Genomic DNA, 18,069 nt, shown 5'->3' with positions numbered 1-18,069 from the left:
CCCCTGCCCCTCTGCCAACCTCATCTATCATATTTCCTCCCCTTCTCTGTGCTCTAACCATATTGCCTTCTTTGTCTACCGCGAATGCGCCAAGAACATCCAACCGCAGGGCCTTTGCATGTGCTGTCCTCACTGCTTAGAGCTCCATACAATCGTCTCTCCTTTAGCTCATGCAGTTCTTTGCTAAGATGCCATCTGGCCTGGCCTGGTCAGCTGATCTGAGATGGCACTTCTAGCATTCCCTGCCCCTTAGCCTGTTTCATTTTCCTTAAAGCACTTACCACTACCTCTCCTTAAGAAAGCAGAGATTGCCTTAACTGGTTTGGCTCAGTGGATAGAGCGTTGGCCTGCGGACTCAAGGGTCCCAGGTTCGATTCCGGTGTAGAGCATGTACCTTGGTTGCGGGCACATACCCAGTAGGGAGTGTGCAGGAGGCAGCTGATCAATGTTTCTCTCTCATCGATGTTTCTAACTCTCTATCCCTCTCCCTTCCTCTCTGTAAAAAATCAATAAAATATATTTTTTTTAAAAAAAAAGAAAGCAGAGGTCTTGCCTGGCCAAGTGTGGCTCAATGGTTGAGCATCGACCCATGAACCAAGAAGTCACCAGTTCGATTCCCAGTCAAGGCACATGCCCGGGTTGCAGGCTCAGTCCCCAGTAGGGGCAGCTGATGGATGGGGTTTCTCTCTCATTGGGAGAGCAGAGATCTTTTCCACAAATCCCACCACATGCCCAGCTTTCAGCATAGTTCCTGGCATGTAATAGAGTACTCCACAAACATCTGTTGAATGAATGAATGAATGAATGAATGTGCATACACATGCACACACCTACAGACCAATACAAACAACACAAAAAACTCCCTAAGAGAATGAACACGACCATTTTCTCCCATAACCTCCTAAGCCCTTAGCTCAGCATGGGCACACGGGGACTCTGGGAGAGTGAATACTGAATGAATTGAGAAGCACATTCCATCACTCACACACAGACACACTCTACAGACATCCTCAAAGGAGGCAGTTCTCATCCAGTGTCTCCTACACCAAGAGTAATGGCAAAAATCATCCAAACCCTAAAAGGGGATCCTGTCCTCACTCCCAGGCCTCCCCTCCTGCCCCGAAATGTGCACTCACTTCCAGCAGACACCCCCCCTCCCCCGCCGCCTTCACCCCCTCACCCGCGCCCCCACCACCACCAAGCCTGCCCCTGGAAACACAGTGAATACAGCCACAGCCTCCACTGCCTCTGGCATCAAGCTTAAAAGAAAGATAATAAATTAAATTATGTCCTGAAGTGACAAATTAATTACTAATTACATAATTACTTTATTATTTAGGTGCTAATCAGGAAAGTACTTTGAACAATTTCAAGTTTTCAGGAAAATAATGGTTTGAGTCTGGATTATTTACTGAATTCGGTGTTAGCTTGCCAGCTGCGTTCCAGGCTTCATTCTTTTTTACAAGTGCCCTATAATTACCAGTGCAGGTTAGACATGGGCTGGCCTCGCCTCCAAGGAACTCACCAACCTAAAGGGAGGCTTGGCTGGGAGGAGGGGGTGGGGGGGCGCGGGGAGGCGGGGGAGGTATTTTGTATGTGATAAAGAAATAATTGGGTTTGTTTCCACACAACCGATCTTCAAGAAAACGCAGAAGGAGAAGGAGACAATTTGTAATTCTAATTTTTCACTGGCCTTTCCATTTTCCAAAGGTGATCCCTGTCAGAAAATGCCTGACATTAAACGTTCTAGTTTGGAAGCCATGGCGTGGTGGGGGCTCCAGCCTCCTCAGCCAGGACAGCATGTACGCTGGGATGAAGGGAAGGGAGAAGAAAGGAGATGAAGGGAAGGGAGAAGAAAGGAGAGAGGTCTCCCGCTCACGGTGGGAGCTGTCTGTGCCTGTTCTACCTATTTGGGAGGTAGGCTCCTTGGTAAAAGCAAGTGAGGAGCCTGGTTCTAAAGCCTGGAGCAGATGGTGCACATCCTTAGCTTTCCCAGCGAACACTCCTATATAAATAACCTGCCTGCGTTCCCTGAGCCCTGAGCGGGCCGGCTCGCCTTCCTCTGGGCTTCCGCGCATGCTGTTCCCTCTGCCTGGAGCACTCTTCCCCACCGCCCCACCCTGCACCTGGCTCACTCCCTGTCCCTGCCCGGTCTCTCTCTCTGCACAGGGTGGTTCCCCCAGAGACGCTCCCAAAGCCCATATCGAAATGTCTCTGGACGTGGCTGCCCACCGCTGTGCCCCCAGAGCCTGCCACAGAGCGGACGCTGGGATTTGAATGGGTAATGACTGGTGACGCACAAGCACTTTCAAACCATAACAGCCCTCTGCATCTTGCAGCCTGAAGTCCTTCCTGTGTCACCATATATCCCTGGGGCCACACTCTCCTCTGATTTCCTCTGTGTGTGTTTTGGTTTTTTTCTCTCGAGAAGGAAGATGGCCAGCATCTTACCCATAATTACCCCACAGGTCATGAACCCTTCAGACACCGGGCCAGGCACGTTCTCACACAGCGCTGCCCTTAATCCTCACGGCGGCTTTGCCGATAGGCATTGTGCTTGGTAACTGAGAAAACCGTGGCTCAGGGAGGTGACTTAAGTCGCCCAGGATCAGACAGCTACCACGTGATGGATTCATGACATCAACCAAGTGTCTGCAGCCTCTTATTCCATGCCGGTTCCACTCCGAGCAATTAGGAGTCCCCGAAGAATCGACTCCCACTCATGCAAACGAAGACAGAGGCTGTACCAAACACACAACCCTACTTCCTGCCCTGCAAGTAGTGTCTACGGACACCTGGGTCTCAGGCTGCTGAATGAACACCAGCAGGAGGACAGGAGGAGCGGGGGAGCAGGGAAGCTGAGCCGGTGCAGGAAGGGGCACAGGAGAGACAGAGCAGCGTGGGGACTCCTGGCTCAGCCTTCAGTGAGGCTTTCAGCCGCGGGTGTGCCTCCCTAATGATGTTTTGCTGGGGCTAATATTAAGATGAGTTTTCATTCCCGGCACACACAACAGCTTGCAGCCAAAGGAGGTGACTCAAAAGCTTGCCGGGTGGTAGGGACAGCCCACCCAGGATTTAAAGCCAGCCTCCCATCAGTCTCTGGGGGCTGGCTGACGCGAGCCGGCTGCTGCATCGAATGGGTCCGGCAGCCTGGACCAACACGGGCCCAGGCGGCCACCTCTAAGTCTGCTCTTCCCAGAGGTCAGGGCTCTGGCTCAAATGCTCTGTGCTCCCAGGACCCTGGATGGGTTGGCCCGCCAGACCCGAGCCCTGGGAGGACGACCTGGCCCCACAGGTGGGCAGACGGAGCCATCCCTCGGGGCAGGTTGGGGCAGATTGATGCTGAGAAGCATCCGAGTGGGACGCCATCCATCCCTCTCCCAACCACGGTACCTCCAGACATCAGAACCATGAGGACCCAGCTGTGTGTGCTCGCCCCAAGCCCATGCGCCGTCGAAGCCTCAGGAGCTAGCATAGTGTCTGCAGCACAGTGTGGCTGAATACATTTCGCCAAACGCTGAATAAGGAAGAGTGAGGGTCTAGCCAGAACAACAAGACACAAATATCTGCTCCCCCCGCACAATGGGGTTCACTCTCCTTCAATTGTTCCCCAGCTCCTCCTGCCTCCTCCAGAGGAGGCCTTCTCAAGTCAGGACGCCCAGTGACACAGGAGGCTCTCCAGCCGGGGCGACCCGGCCCCCCTGCCTGGGCCAACACAGAGCCAGCAGGCTCCCCTGCAGCCTCCGCCTGGGCCTCCTCGCCCGAACGCTGGAACAGCACGGCACACGGCACAACCCGTTTAGCCTGAGCTCTCCATAACTGACAGCCATTAAAACTGTTCCCCTTCCCAGGATCCTCCTGGTTTAGGAGACGGTAAACCCGGTCCGGGCAGGGGCTGAACCGGGTGCGCTCAGCTTCGTCTTCCCAGCACCTGGTGCAGAGCGCGGCGCACAGTAGGCCCTCAGCACATCTTACGCAAATGAATGCATTTCACAAGGAACCAAAATGTCACCCTGCAAAGGAAGGCAGTAATGGGGGGACTCTGGGAACTCCACTGGAGGGGGGGAGGCACTTCCTGGCTGGCAGGGTCTCTCCGAGGCTGGGAATGGTGCCTCCACCAAGCCTTAGTCCCGGTTTCAAGAACCAGATGCCTTCCTCCCAGTAAGGGAGGAATCACCCCGCCCCCCACCCCCACCCACACACACACACACAGCACACCCCTGCCCCGCGCCCAGGGAGCAGCTCCTCCAGGCTCCCACTGACCCGAGGCTCAGGGGAGGCAGCTGAGGGGGGCCCAGCGTGCTGAGGCTCCTCTCTGCAGCAGGGACTGGGAGTAGCGATGGGGTGCCGCCCGAAAAGAGGCTTCCCCTCCAGCGGGCCCTCAGGCAGCAGGCTTCTGGGGGCTCCCGGCCCGGGAGGAGGCCCGTACTCACCGTTGATGGTGAGGTGCACCCAGCTGCCGTTGTGGAAGGTATCATACTGCTGGTCCAGCATGAGCACTTTGCACTCGTACCAGCCCTGGTCCTCAGAGCGAACCTGCTCCAGCCGCAGCGAAGCTTTGTCGTGAAGACTCGCTCGGCCTGGGGACAGGCAGACAAGAGCCCAGGGGTGAGGCCCACACCTCGTCACCCCACCTCGGCTAAAGGCACAGGCCCCATCGTCACCTGCAGGCCATTTCCGGGGGCAGGGCCCAAAATAACAGCTGGCCCTGACCTCTGGCCGCAGGTGGCAAAGGAAAAGGCATAAAGCAGTGGTTCTCAACCTTCTGGCCCTTTAAATACAACTCCTCATGTTGTGACCCAACCATAAATTTATTTTCGTTGCTACTTCATAACTGTAATGTTGCTACTGTGATGAATCATAATGTAAATATCTGATATGCAGGATGGTCTTAGGTGACCCCTGTGAAAGGGTCGTTCGACCCCCAAAGGGGTCGTGACCCACAGGTTGAGAACCGCTGGCATAAAGCCTCAGCCATGGAGTCCCAGTCCCTCCCACTCTCCAGCCTCAGTGGGCCCCATCCCAGCTGCAACTGCCTCCCTGCTCTTGGCACTGAGAAGAGCTCAGGCCTTAGAATGCGCCCCTTCTTTCGAACATCGCTAGGGACAAAGGGAAGGCATGAGGGATACAGAGATGAGGGGGAAGAGGGAGGGAGAGAGGGAGAGAAAGGGAGGGAGGGGAGAAGAGAGGGAAGGAAGAGGCCAGGCCCCAGAGCACTTCCATTCAGGTGGAGTAACACCCCTATCCCAGCTGGGCCCCGCGCCCCATACCCCTTCTGTCTGGCAGAGGGAAGGCAGGCTGGGGACCAGGGTGCTAGGACCCCTCCCAGCCCTGATACCAGGGCTGGCAACATGCTGGTCCAGCCAGGGCCCAGGGCCCCAGGAGCCGAGGCCACAGGCCTATGAGCTGGAGATTGAGGACAGGGCTGGCCAGCAGAGCAGACACCCAGCGGCCTCCGTAACTCTACCCTCTTCCCCCCAGAAGTCATCCTTGGCTCGCTGAAAGTTTGTCTCACAGCTCTAGAAGGTAAGCTTGGCAGCAGGAGCCCAGCAGAATGGGGAGCGGCCCCCCTTTCTCCAGGACAAGGGAGGAGGCCCGGGCACCCTCAGGCCCTCTCTCCCCTCCCCCACCACCTCAGCCGGCCTCACTCCAATGTCACAGCCTCCTCCGCCTTCCTCCTGTCTCCGCACTGGCAATCTGCCTAAAGCCAGACTATCAAAGCCAGCCGGGCCAGAGAGACGAAAGGAGACACAGGCACAGGAGGGAGGGAGAGAAACGGAAGTTTTCCGAGAGAAAAGCGGTGCAGACTCAGGAGCCAGAAGGAAAGATCAAAGCAGTGTCCTGCCAGCTTCCTCCCGTCCTTTAAACCCCAACGCACAGGCACACACACGCTCACACAGGCACACGCTCACGCACGCACACGCTCACACACGTACACATTCACACAGGCACACGCTCACACAGGCACACACTCACACATGCACACGCTCACACAGGCATACACGCTCACACTCACACATGCACACGCTCACACAGGCACACGCTCACATACGTACACACTCATACAGGCACACACTCACACAGGCACACGCGCACGCGTGCACACGCTCACACACGTACACACTCACACAGGCACACACGCTCAGACTCACACATGCACACGCTCACACAGGCACACACACTCACACACATGCACACGCTCACACAGGCACACACGCTCACATACGCGCACACACACATGCATATGCTTACACATGCACACACTCACATGTTCACACATACACAAGCACACACTCACATACTCACATGCTCACACACACTCACACTCATGTGTTCAAACACACACAAGCACACACTCACATGCTCACACGTGCACACCCCCCACCTCCCCACCAAGGCCGGGGGCAGGCACAGACAGTGACTCAGTGTGGCCGCCGCTGGCAGGAGCAGCTGTGGCAGAGAGCAGGCGGCCACCACAGGCACAGACACACACTGACACCCAGGAGGGAAGGAGGCCCAACTTCAGCGCGAGAGGGAGGTGTGGGTACAGGCAGACGCAACACCACAGCTGCACACGACCAGGCTCGGTGGCTGTGACTCAGCTCCTCCCGCACAGAGCTGCCCTCCTGGCCTGCCCCCCCCACCCCCACCCCCGACTCCTGCTTCCTGCCTGCATCACCTCCCCTCCCTCTCTCCCCACCATGGAATCAAAACCTACCAGAGTCCAAAGGACAGGAAGGAAGAGGCAGAGACTGGAAAACAGCTCTCAGACCCATGAGAAGAACAGAGGAGGCAACAGATAAAGGCAGGAGGAAGCTTAACCACCGGCCCCACAGGGGAGGGGAGCCAAAGGCGAGGACAGAGGCCAAGGGGCCAGACCGTACCTGCATACTCAGGGTCCACGTGGGGTGGGTAGTAGCCGAACTTGATGAAGATAGGGATGGGCACCCCAAACTTGAACCACTCCACAACATAGGGCGGGGGCTGCCCAGTCACCGGGTGGATCACGTCGCATCGCAGAACCACGGCCTCGCCAGCTCGCGCCGTCACAAACTCGGGCTCCTCTCGCAGGCCGTGGGCAGCTAGGGGACAGCAAGGCTGGGATTTAGAAAAGGAGGCGGCAGGAGGTCCTGCCCTGGCGACCCCAGAGGCAGCCCCCTGCCCACGTCCAAAGACCTCTGCCCTTTCCCCGGGCCGGCTATCCCGCAGCCCTCCTCCTGAAGAGGAGCTCGCTCACCCCCCAGAGGGTCCCCAGTGCATCTTCCACCTCCCCCCCCCCCCACCCCGCCAACCATGAACCTCAGGAGAAGAGGAGGGGGGAAGAGCAGAGGGAGGGAGTTCTCTCCAGTCCTGCAGGCCAGCCCTACACCCCCCAGAAGAGCGAAGCCATTTCCAAGCCCTCCCTGTGACACCCCCCGCCCCAGGAATTCTAAGGGGTCTGGACACTGAGAAGATGGAGGGACCTCAGCAGACCCGTGGCCAGGGCCGCTATGGCCGAGGGTGGATTCAGACTATCTCCCTGCACCAGGAGGCTTCGCGCCAGAGCCTGGTGGCGCTTCCTGCCTCCTCCCGCCCCTCCTCCTACACCCACCCCACTCAGTCTGATGTTGGCAGCACAAAACAAGAGTGCTCCACACAGGAGCAGGGAATCCCTACAAGCTGAGCAGAGGCTGCTAGGGGCGACACTAGAGAGAAAAGCCCAGCCAGGCCTCTCCTCCCACTCCCTGCTGGGCCTGCAGTGGAGGGTAGGGGGAGCTCCAGCTCTCCCGGTTCCAAGCCCCAAACCCATCATGCTGCAAAGCCCCACATATCACCATTAGGAGAGCGGGGTGCTGGGGACAGAGGGGGCCCTGGGCCCGCTAACCCCAGCCAGCTGAGGGGAAAACACCATTCCATGAGCAGAGGACAAACCATACAGCTGGACAGGGTGCACCCATCCTCCTGGCAGCGGAGGGGGACACAGTGAGAAGACCCACCCCACCCCTCAAGCTGGAGGTTAACCCAGACACTGCTTCACACGACCCGACAGCAGGCTCCTGGACCCCTCAATGCTAGAGCCCCGAAAGGACATGTGCAGCCCCCACCTCCCGCCGGACACTCCTCACTCCCACACCGGCCTCCGTGCCCACAGAGTCACCTTGTCCAGCTTACTTCCCAACCAAAGGGGCAGCGGAGGAAGCCTCCCCATCCAGCCTTCCCTCACACCTTCCAACACAGCCCCGAGGAGAGCAGGGCTTCCCGCATCCCACCCGCTTCCCGTCCCGGTCCCTGCAGGCAGCACCATGGACAGCAGCTGCTCACTGAGGCTGGAAAGCAGGGAGCCACTGGGCCCGCCCACTACTGCATGGAGAGGATGCCCAGAAGAGCAGTCTGTCTGTCTGTCTGTCTGTCTGTCTGTCTGTCTGTCAGCTGCCTCTGGTTCTTCATACACCTCTGACCCCTGTGTGCCCCTGCCTGTCTCCTTCCTTCGTCTTTGTCTCTCCTTCATGCCTCTCTGTCTTTCTCTAGTTGTCACTGCCTCTGCAGTGTCTGTCTGCTCTTTCTCGCTCCTTTCCCGTGTCTCTATGTGTCTCTCTCTCTTTGTGTCTCTGTCTCTCTAGCTCCCACTCTCTGCGGGTGATTCTGTCTGCTTTCCTGGCTCCCTGTTTCAATGTCTCTATCAGAGTGTGTGCATGTGTGTGTGTGTGTGTGTGTGTGTGTGTGTGTGCGTGCGTGTGAGTGTTGGAGGGGGGCACATGGATTTCTGTTTGGCTGTGCATGGGGAAGGGGTTCTGCCCGCTTTATTTCCCCTGTGGGCCTCTGTCGGTGTGTGCTCGTGTGTTTCCGTGTTCCATCGCGTTCTGTGTCTGTCTGTCTATTGTCGGTGTGTCTCCCGGTGTCTCTCCTTCTCTTCCTCCCCCTCCCCCACCCCTCTCCAGCTTCTCCCCTGCAAGTTGCAGAAGGAGGAGGAGGCAAGACCTTCCGGAAGCTGATTGGCTACCAGTGACATCACTGTTTTCTAGAGAAAGAGCTAAGATCACAGAGTATTTTTGGAGCAGAGTGTTGCACTCACCTGCCTGAGGCCCCAGCAGGTTTCCCAGCTCCCCACCCCCAGCCCTGCTGCAGACTCAGTGTGAATTCCAGCCCCTCAGGGAAAGCATGAAGCGGCCCTGCTGCAGCGGTGCCTCCCCCACAGCCCCAGGGGCACCCTGATCGGGCAGGGCCTGCCTCCCAGCGTCTATGAGCACAAAGGCTGATCTGCACCCAGGAGGAATGGGCTACCAGTGAGAGGGAGTCAAGTGCATGTGCATGTTTGTGCATGTGTGTGTAGCTCTTGGCAAAGGGACATGTGGATGTGTGTGTGCACAGGTGTGTGCACATGTGTGTGCAGCACAGACTTTGGAGGAAATGAAAAGAGGAAATACAGAATGGTGGGGGGAGGAGTTATTCCTAGAGGTGGGGGGGATGGGCACTGTCCACAGAAGGGGGCTCCTTCAAGGCCTTGGCACTAGAGCCTAGGGCAGGAGAAAGAGGGAGCGAACCCTGCTGGGCAGGTGGCTGCCCACCTCTGCCAGTGGGCTGGCTCTAGAGCTCTCTGGCTACTGGGGTTGAGGACCCTGTGGGGCAAGCCCAGGAGGGGGGTGGGCTCTGTGCTCTGGCATGGGTTCCCACGGTGCCAGCTGCTCATTCACACCTCCTGATGCCACCTTCTCGCTGCATGGCAAGGAGGCAGCCTGGTTCACACCTCACCCAGTACCTGGGCCCAGGTTTCCATCCCACCCCCAGCCAGCCCCTGGGCCTGGGCGGCCTGGCATCCAGAGAGGCTCGCCCTCCCCCAGCCAGGCAGCCACATTCCCATCTCTTCTCAAGGACACAAGCAGCTGAAAGAGGACACGGTGAGATAAGCATCCCAAAGATGGGAAAAGGCAAGAGATGGAATTCCCCAAGAAGAAGGCAGAGGCCCTGCCTGGCCCCCAAACTCAATCCCACCCTCCTGGCTCTCTGAATCCTGAACTATTTATCAGCTTTCTTCATCTCCATCCCCCTCCCCCCCCACACACACACACATGCACACGCTCTCTCCCTCCGTCACCACAAGCGCTTCTCCCTAAGCCGGATTTTTTCTGAGCCAGAACATGTCTAATAAACACTTTGTACCAAAAAGGTCGCTACCAAAAAAAAGAAGCAGACAGGTTAGCAATGAAGAGGGAAGAGGGCTTGATAGAGGAGGGATGGGGCCTCAAACCCAGGGGACACCCACTGAAGCCAAAGTGGGAAAGGGATTCAAGAGGCAAAAAAGGAGAGACACAGAGATGGGTATAGTGCAGATCAGACAGGCAGGGCCCAGCCAGCCCAAGGGGAGGGATGAAGGGGGGAAGAGAGAGAGAGAGAGAGAGAGAGAAACTCACGGGCACTGAAGACTCAGCCACAGGGACATACACACAGGCCTTCAAAGCACCCAGAACCAGGAGGGCCAGAGAGCCGAGGCTGTTCCTCCAGGGAACAGGTGGGCTTCTCCCAGCAGAGCTGACGGGAGTAACTGCCCACTGGTTCTGAAGGGAGCAGGAAGGAAGGGGGAGGAGGGAGAGAGGGAGGGAGGGAGGAGGGAGAGGTGGAAGGGAGGAGGGAAGAGGGAGGAGGGCGGGGCAGGGAGAGGGAGAGGCAGGGAGGATGGGGCAGGGGGGAGGGGAAGAGAAGGATGGATGTGACCTGAGGTGGGGAGAAGCTGCAAGAAGGACAGAGACCCCCCCAGACCCCCTTCCCCATCACAGGAGCCTGAGCAGCCCAAAGAGGGGGCTGCAACCTCTTAGAGAGAAGCTGGGACATGCAGGGGTGAGGACAGTGGGAGGCTGTGAGGTGTCCTGGATTTCACAGGCCGGGTTCAGAGAAGGCGGAACACAGCAGTGCCCCAGCCCAGCCAATCTGCACCTTGGGGTCCTGCCAATCCCCTGTGGAGCTGTTCTACCCCAGGAGGGAAAGGGGAGGGGGGGGCGAAGGAGGAGGAGGCGGCACCTGCAGTCTGGCTGACCTTTGAAAGCCCACGGGGTACAAATCTCCTGCTCCCGGGGCCAGGTGGTCCACGGCGGGGGCCCGAGTCCATGGCTGCCATTGGATCCCGTGAGCACAGAACCACGAGGCCACGAGGTGACCAGGGCCTGGCTCGGCCCCACACCTGACATTCACCACCTGGAGCTCTCCCAGGGCAGGGCTGTGGGAGGCAGGGCACTGGCGTGGGAGACACTCCTAATATCAGAGAAGGTACTGGCGCCAGTGCAGAGAGCTCCCGCTTCCTCTGCCCACCTGCCATATGCCAGGCCCTGTGCTGGGCATGTAACACGGAGCTCACTTAATGGCCACGGTGCCCACCTGGCAGAAGCACTGCCATTGCCATGTCACAAACCAGCAAGCTGGGAGGCTCCGCGGCTCAGCCAGGTCACTCAGGTGGCCGCTAGGGCAGCCTGCACGCCCTCTTGGCTTCACTCATTGGTGCCATCCTGCCGGCCACAGGCCAGGCACCAAGCCCTCTCCCCACTGCACCCAAAGCATGCCCCGCTGTCCCTCCCCACCTCCCCTCTCCACGGCATGCTCTGCAAGGCTCTCCAGCCAGGCTCCTGTAACCGGGACCCGGCCAGAATGATGGGGCGGACATTGCAGAAGGCAGTTGGCCGACGTGGGCTGGCTCGGAGCTCAGTGTCACTGTACCTGGCCCAGGAGCCTCCGGCTGGATCTGGCAGCCGCCGTGGTGAGGGAGACCACGAGGAAGCGCTGCCCTCAGGAGGCCAGGTCCTCTCTGGAGCCTCCTCCTGTCTTCCTGCTCCTTCTCCCTTCCCCCTCCTCCTCTGGGCACCAGACTCCCAAACCACAGGCCTGCTGTCTAATAATACGAGTGGCAGCCACTGCCACCTCCACTGCCACCTAAAAATAATCTCTGCTGAGTCCAAAAAAGGCACAGCCCCTGGAAGCCCCCCAGTCTTTCCCCCCTGACCAGCCAGGAGGCTCCCGGAGACTCCAGGGAGCGGGCCCTCAGGCGCCCAGGGAGGCGCTCGCCCAGAAGGAGGGCGGGCGGCAAACAGAAGACAGACTCCCTGCTGTCCACAGGGAAGCTAGGCGCTCTCTCGGAGCACGTGTGGCTCAGGACGCTGTGTCCAGACACCAGATGCTGCCCTGGCTCTCCTCTCCACCAGGCAGGTGGCCACAGGCCGCCTGGACCTCATCTGCCTCCAGCGAGGACCCCCCCACCCCCCACCCCCGTGCAGGCAGGTCCTCAGAGAAGTCCCCTCCTCGTATGGTCTCCCCATCAGTGTGCTCTCAGCCTTCGGACCCCACTCCCCTTCAAACCTCTCGGGTCGGAAGTCAGAGGTCAGGTGAGCCCGGACTGGCCTGGCCAGGAGAATGTCCCATCTTCTGAACAGCAAGGTCCTGGGAGGCGGGGCGGGAATGGCAGGCCGCCTTCCTCTGGGGGACCTCTCCAGCAATGCTTCGGCCAGACCATCTTTCCGGGAGCCCTTCCTCCAAGAGCTCCCGGCAGGAAGCAGCCATAATGGAGCCAGTCATGCAACCTCGGCTCTGCTCCTTTAATGACTCCTCGGCAGCAAGGCACGGCCACACCCCACGCGAGCCCTGCCCACCACCTGGGCGGAGGCCTGCACCTGCACACTCACACGTGGCCAAATGCACGCGTGTGCTCCGGAGCCGGCAGGCAGGCCCGGCCAGGTGAGCACACAGTAGGCTCTGCCTGCCACAGGGTCACGATCCCCAGGTAAGGTGCCAGGTAGACACGATAAGTGGGAAATCAAAGCCCTATTAGTACTCACGGCGGAGCGTCAGCATTCCCTGCCCTGACACTGGGAATGAGGTCTGGCTGGGCTCACACAATGGTGAAGATGACCCTCCGGGCAGGCTGTCTGCCACAGACTGTCTTGGTAGGTCCTGTGACCAGGAGGGAGGTAAAGGAGATGGGGGCAGGGGACAGAGGGACAGGCCAAGAGGGAACATCTCATCCTTGGGACCTCTCTCAAAGCCCTGGCCACATGGAATTTTCCCCTACACCCTGATGGAGGCCCTGCCTCTGCTCACCAGCCTGCTGCTTATTCACGCAAGAGAAAACACAAAAGCAGGAGATTCCGAAGAAAAAAATAGGTCAGCTGCCTGGGGCAGACTGAACTGGCACCCGTGGGCAGTGCCCCTGAGGGGCCAGGCTGCAAGCTGCTCCTGCAACCCAGCACCCTCGCCCATCTTCCCTGCGACCCAGCCCTGCTCGACTCGGCTGTGCTGAGTAACAAACCGGGTGTCAGAGCCACTGGGGCAGGACACACCTGTTGTTGGCATTCCGGGGGCTCGACCTGGGTTTGTCCCCCCGACTTAGGCTTTCTCTCTTGGAACCTCAGGCATCCTTAAATCTAGAGCCTGGGCGGGGCCCCCAACTTTGGAAACTTCTGGGCTGCCTACACTCAGGTGCAGAGCTGGGGATAAGGAAAGCGAGGCATCTGTTCTTCTGAGTCTAGTCTCCGCCACCCACGGCACTTGGAGAGGAGTGACTCCCCACCTCCTGCCTGCAGACTGACTGCCCCTGTCCTGCTGCGTTCCACACGTGTGCGGGCACACACACACACACACACAGGTGCAAACACACATGCTCACAGACACATGCACATGCACGCAGATGCGCGCACACCTCCGGACAGCTCTTCACAATTCAGAGCCGCTCCACACAAGCTGCTCACCCATTCCAGGGAAGCAGACAGAAGAAACTCGCTCCCCTGAGCCCCAAGCCCCAGCCTGAAGAGGCCACAGGATGGGGGGAGGAGGGAGATGTTAGTGGAGAAGTGTGGTAAATCCCAGGCCCGGCCCCCTTTGGGCTTCATCTCCCCACCCTCAGTCCCTGGGCAAGACACACAGGATGGTGCCCAGCACACCAGAGGAAAAAAAAGGGCCAACGAGAAGAGAATGAGCAGGCCAGGCTCTGAGAGCCGCGCCCAGGCGCCCTGGCCGGGCGGGCAGAGGGGAGAGAGAAAATGCAGGCACTAGAGAAAGCAGAGCCAGAAGAGAGGGAGGGCAGGAGATGCCTGGCTTTAGCATCTCCCCAGCTAGGCAGTCTCTGCTCCTTGGGTAACCAGATCCCACTTTCTATCAGAGCCATAAACATGAAACCACCCAGCTCTGGGGCCTGACAACTCCAAGTCTAGCAAGTGCTGGGCCTCAGGCCAGGAGCTGAAAGCTGATTCTGCCCCCAGTTTCTCCTCAGCTTCTCCCAGGGCGCATGCTGTCCGACACAACCCCTCTGACGCCGTGCGAGGGCCCTGTGCACCCCACTTGGCCACTTCCTGAGCCAGCCCTCCCTGGCCCATAGGCTGCCCAGGAGGTCTTTCCAGCAGCTCCGGGTCTAAACCTCCTCCCTCTCATCTTCATTACCAAAGGGAGAACAGAGAGGGCACTGGTCCAGCTACACGCAGGATCTGAGTCAGAGCTCCACTTTATTTGGGGACACTGAAGTCAGGGATAATCCAGCCACAGAATCTGTGGGAGACGGGAGGAGGGAGCCCTGGACATCAAGGCCCAGAGTCAGCTAAGCGTGGTCCAGGGGGCTCCCCGCCCCCTCCCCGCTCAGCTTGCTCAGCAAAAGTCTGGGATGCTCAGACTCCAATCGCCACCTACCAGACTCCAGATACGTCTCTAGTCTCTCTCTTCTCCATTCCCTCCCCAGCCTCTCCACCCACCTCAATCCCCTCCAGACGCACAACTCAAGTCAAAAGGGGGAGCTCATCCCTACCTCTGCCCCAACCCAACAATGCCCAAGGGGCTGCCCCCTTCCACCCCTGTGCTAGAGCAGCCCTGCTTCCGGCAAACCCAACCCCACACATGGCATTGCAAAGCCCCTCCCCTTCAGGAATTCCAACCCCCCCCCCTCCGCCCCCGGAAGTCAACTCTGCCAGTCAGAGAGCAGCTGAGCTCTCACACAGACAGAGCCAGCATTTGAACACTACTGGCTGTTTCTCCTGTGAGCAGGCGCCTGCCAGGCAGGCCTCCCTTCTCCCTCCCTGCAGAGGTGGTGAGGCTATAACCTCCTGCATCCTTCCCACAAACCTCTGGCCACGGACAAAATCCCAGACCTTTCAAAGGCTTTCCACACAGCAGCCCGGTGGCCCGCATGCCCTCCACACATCTCCCCAGGCTGCAGAGGGATGCCAGGTTCTCCCTAAGACAAGGTCAGCCCATGAAAGAGTACTTGTTGTCTGACAGAGGCAGCCTTCTCAACTCCTCCCCAAGATACCCTGGTGCCCGATGCCCTGAATGCCCCAAGGGAAAGAAACTAAGAAGACTGGAACCCCAGAGATAATGAAATGATGGTGATGGTGGTAACATTTATTGAGCACTTACTATATAACAGGTAGTCACTCATTTCTTTATAGCGCGAAGGCTCACCCTACTTGCTCATCCTGTTCACCCCATTTCCCACGGAGGCAAGTGATATTTAGAGAGCTTAGACAACTTGCCCAAGGTCACAGGGCCAGCACGTGCCAGAGCCCAGGATTCGAATCCAGGTCATTTGACTCCAGGCCTAGGTCCTTAACCACTACCTTCAGAGCCTCTTTGAGCTAAAAAAAAAAGACCCCCAAGACCAATGAGGGGTGGCAGGCAGGAGTACAGGTCAAGTCACCCCAAACAGAAGGCCCTCTCCACACCTAGAAAGAAGGCATAACCTTCATGCCCAACACCAGGCAACACCAGGAAGTCCTTCTTTCTGTCTGGCCATGCTGTGTGTTGCTGCACTACATCGGCGCCTTTTCCTTTATTCTGTGCTTAAAACTTGCAAACAGTCCATTCCCCTCGCCCTGGCTTCTCAGCTTCAGAGGCTATGTCAGAGCTTCCCTTCAGTGTCTCCTTTTTTATTCAAAGATCCCAGCATATCCTTTTGTGCTTTCAGTGACAGTCCCATAGCAGGAACGTACCAAAAAATGGAGGGGAGGATGAGGGCATTGGAAGACTACAAGGAAGCAGGGGGAGAGGAGGCTGAGGATGGAGATTCCCAAGCACAACTTGACCCACCTCGCACCCACCCCCATTCTATAGGCTCCTGCAGTCTCCCTGGCTCCGTTTTCCCACCTGGCAAATGGAGGGTTTGAAAACCAACCAGGTCACCATGCCATTTAACAAAATCACCCTTCCCTTAGCCCTCCTCTGGTTCCGTTTTCAGATCCCTCCTCCCGCCCGAATAGCATGGGAATCATCCCTTCCAGAAACTTTCTCAAATCACTTCCCCTGCCCCCTACACTGCCCAGACAAGGTGAGGAGAGGACCCTGTAAAAGGCGCCTCCTGCCACCCCTGCTGCCCTCCCGCCGGCTGGGCGCGGGCTCTCTCCTAGGCGGGTCCTCCCGCCGACTTCCGCGCAAAGGCCGGTTCTCTGCGCAGCCACCTCCTCCGGGCTCCGTAAACTTGCCCGCCGCCCGCCGGCCGTGTTAGCGGCTGGGAGCCATGAGCTCAGACCTGGCACCCTCCAGCCTGCGCTCCTACTTCCATACAAGGGCCGAGAGCTGGGGGTGCCACCCAGCGGCTTGCAGGTCGCCTTGCCCGTCTCCAGAGCAAAAGCCCGCGCGTTCACGCGCGCATCACCCAACTCGCTGGCTTCCCTCTACCTTCCCAGCTCAGACAAAGTGGGGGAAAAAGGGAAAGAGAAAACCTCCCTGCGCTGCGAGAGGCAGCCGTGGGGACCCCTTCCCCGCTGCCCTTGCCCCCCGCCAGCTCTGCCTCGCAGCCGGGAGGGCGGCCGGGGCGGCCCGGCTGCGACGCGCTCCGCGCTCCCCGGGAACTTTTACCTGGCCGGGCCCAGGTGCGGCGCGGACAGCGCAGACGCCTGCCGGACAGGGCTGGCCAAAAGCCGACGCTCCTCTGAGCACGCCGAGGGACCCCCACCCCCACCCCCACCCCTCTTCTCCGCTCTCGGTTCTCCGTGCGCCCCCCGCCCTGGGAGAAGGACCCGACCTCTGGCTGCCAAGATTTGGGGTCAGGAGGGGCGCGCGCTGGAGCGGTGGGCGCCCGCAGGGCCCATAACCCAGTCCCTTAGCCGTGGGTGCCAGGAGTCCCAAGGCTCTGGGTCGCACCTCCCCGCGAGGGCTCGTCTGGGATCGGTGGCGCGGGTGCAGCAGCCTCCCGAACACCCGCAAACTCCCGGCACCCAGAGTTAGGGGAGCCGCCGACTCCCCAGCGCTCCAGGAGACCGCCGCGCCGGCTCAGGGCGCCGGGCACGGCACGCCGGGGTGAAGACGTGGGGCCGAAGGTGGGCGAAGTCGACCCCGATCGCGAGGTGTCTTTTTCCCCGAGTGCCCAGCAGCCCGAGGACTGGGACCCCTTCCCGCCTGAACCTCCGGCCCGCGCGGCCCCCGCCCTCTCCGCAGTGCCTGGCCGGAGCCCGCCTAGCCGGAGCCGGAGCCGGAGCCTCGCCCGCGGACAGGCGCGGCGCTCCGAGGGACCGGGGAGCGGGAGACGGGGAGGAAGGGGCTGCGAACAACGGGAGGGCAGAGCAGGGGCGCTGCACTTCAACTCACCTTGAGCCGCGAGACCTCGGGTGCTGATCACACTTGCTATCAAAGTGGCCACATACCAAATCATAGTACTACCGCGCGCCAGCCCGGAGCCTCATCCTATCGCAAAGTGCTCCTGCGCCGCACACTTCTCGCCCGAGCGCCTGCTCTCGCCCGCTCGACCCGCCTACGCCCCGCGCCGGTGCTGCTGCAGCCCGGGCGGCCCGCTCCCCATCCCTCCGCGACTCCGCTCGGCTCGGCGCGCAGGCTCCCCAAGCCCCGCGCAGCGGCACCTGCACTACCAGCCCCGGCGGAGCGCAGCCAGCCCACGGTGAAGCCTAGCTGGCCGGGCCTCCGGCACCGCCCCCACCTCCCGCCTATTGGCCACCGCCCACCAGCCTCGAGGCCGATTGGCTCGGAGGTCTGCCCGTCACGGCCGGGGAGGCGAGCCCATTTCAAGGTGCGTTGAAGTGTCGCCAGCCCAGAGCCGCAGAATCATGCGCATTGCCTGAGAGAAGGCGTTGTAGCGGCTCTGCTCTGTTCTCTCTGCTCACACTGCAAGGCAAGTTT

At 59.5% G+C, this 18,069-nt stretch overlaps 1 protein-coding gene across 1 annotated transcript in view; it reads right to left on the bottom strand.

Moving 5' to 3' along the window:
- Positions 1-17,738, bottom strand: part of IGSF9B (immunoglobulin superfamily member 9B) — a 50,828-nt gene extending 33,090 nt beyond the window's left edge. The window contains exons 1-3 of the mRNA XM_036354404.1: positions 17,524-17,738; positions 6,885-7,082; positions 4,434-4,580 (exon numbers count right to left, since the gene is read on the bottom strand). Of these exons, the coding sequence (XP_036210297.1) occupies positions 4,434-4,580; positions 6,885-7,082; positions 17,524-17,587 (409 nt within the window). The 5' untranslated portion in view covers positions 17,588-17,738. The remainder of the gene's footprint in view (positions 1-4,433; positions 4,581-6,884; positions 7,083-17,523) is intronic.
- Positions 17,739-18,069: the final 331 nt, after the last annotated feature.

This window comes from Myotis myotis, unplaced genomic scaffold (assembly GCF_014108235.1).
Source record: "Myotis myotis isolate mMyoMyo1 unplaced genomic scaffold, mMyoMyo1.p scaffold_m19_p_20, whole genome shotgun sequence".
Classification (NCBI taxonomy): domain Eukaryota; kingdom Metazoa; phylum Chordata; class Mammalia; order Chiroptera; family Vespertilionidae; genus Myotis; species Myotis myotis.
This window is presented reverse-complemented; position numbering and strand designations above follow the sequence as displayed.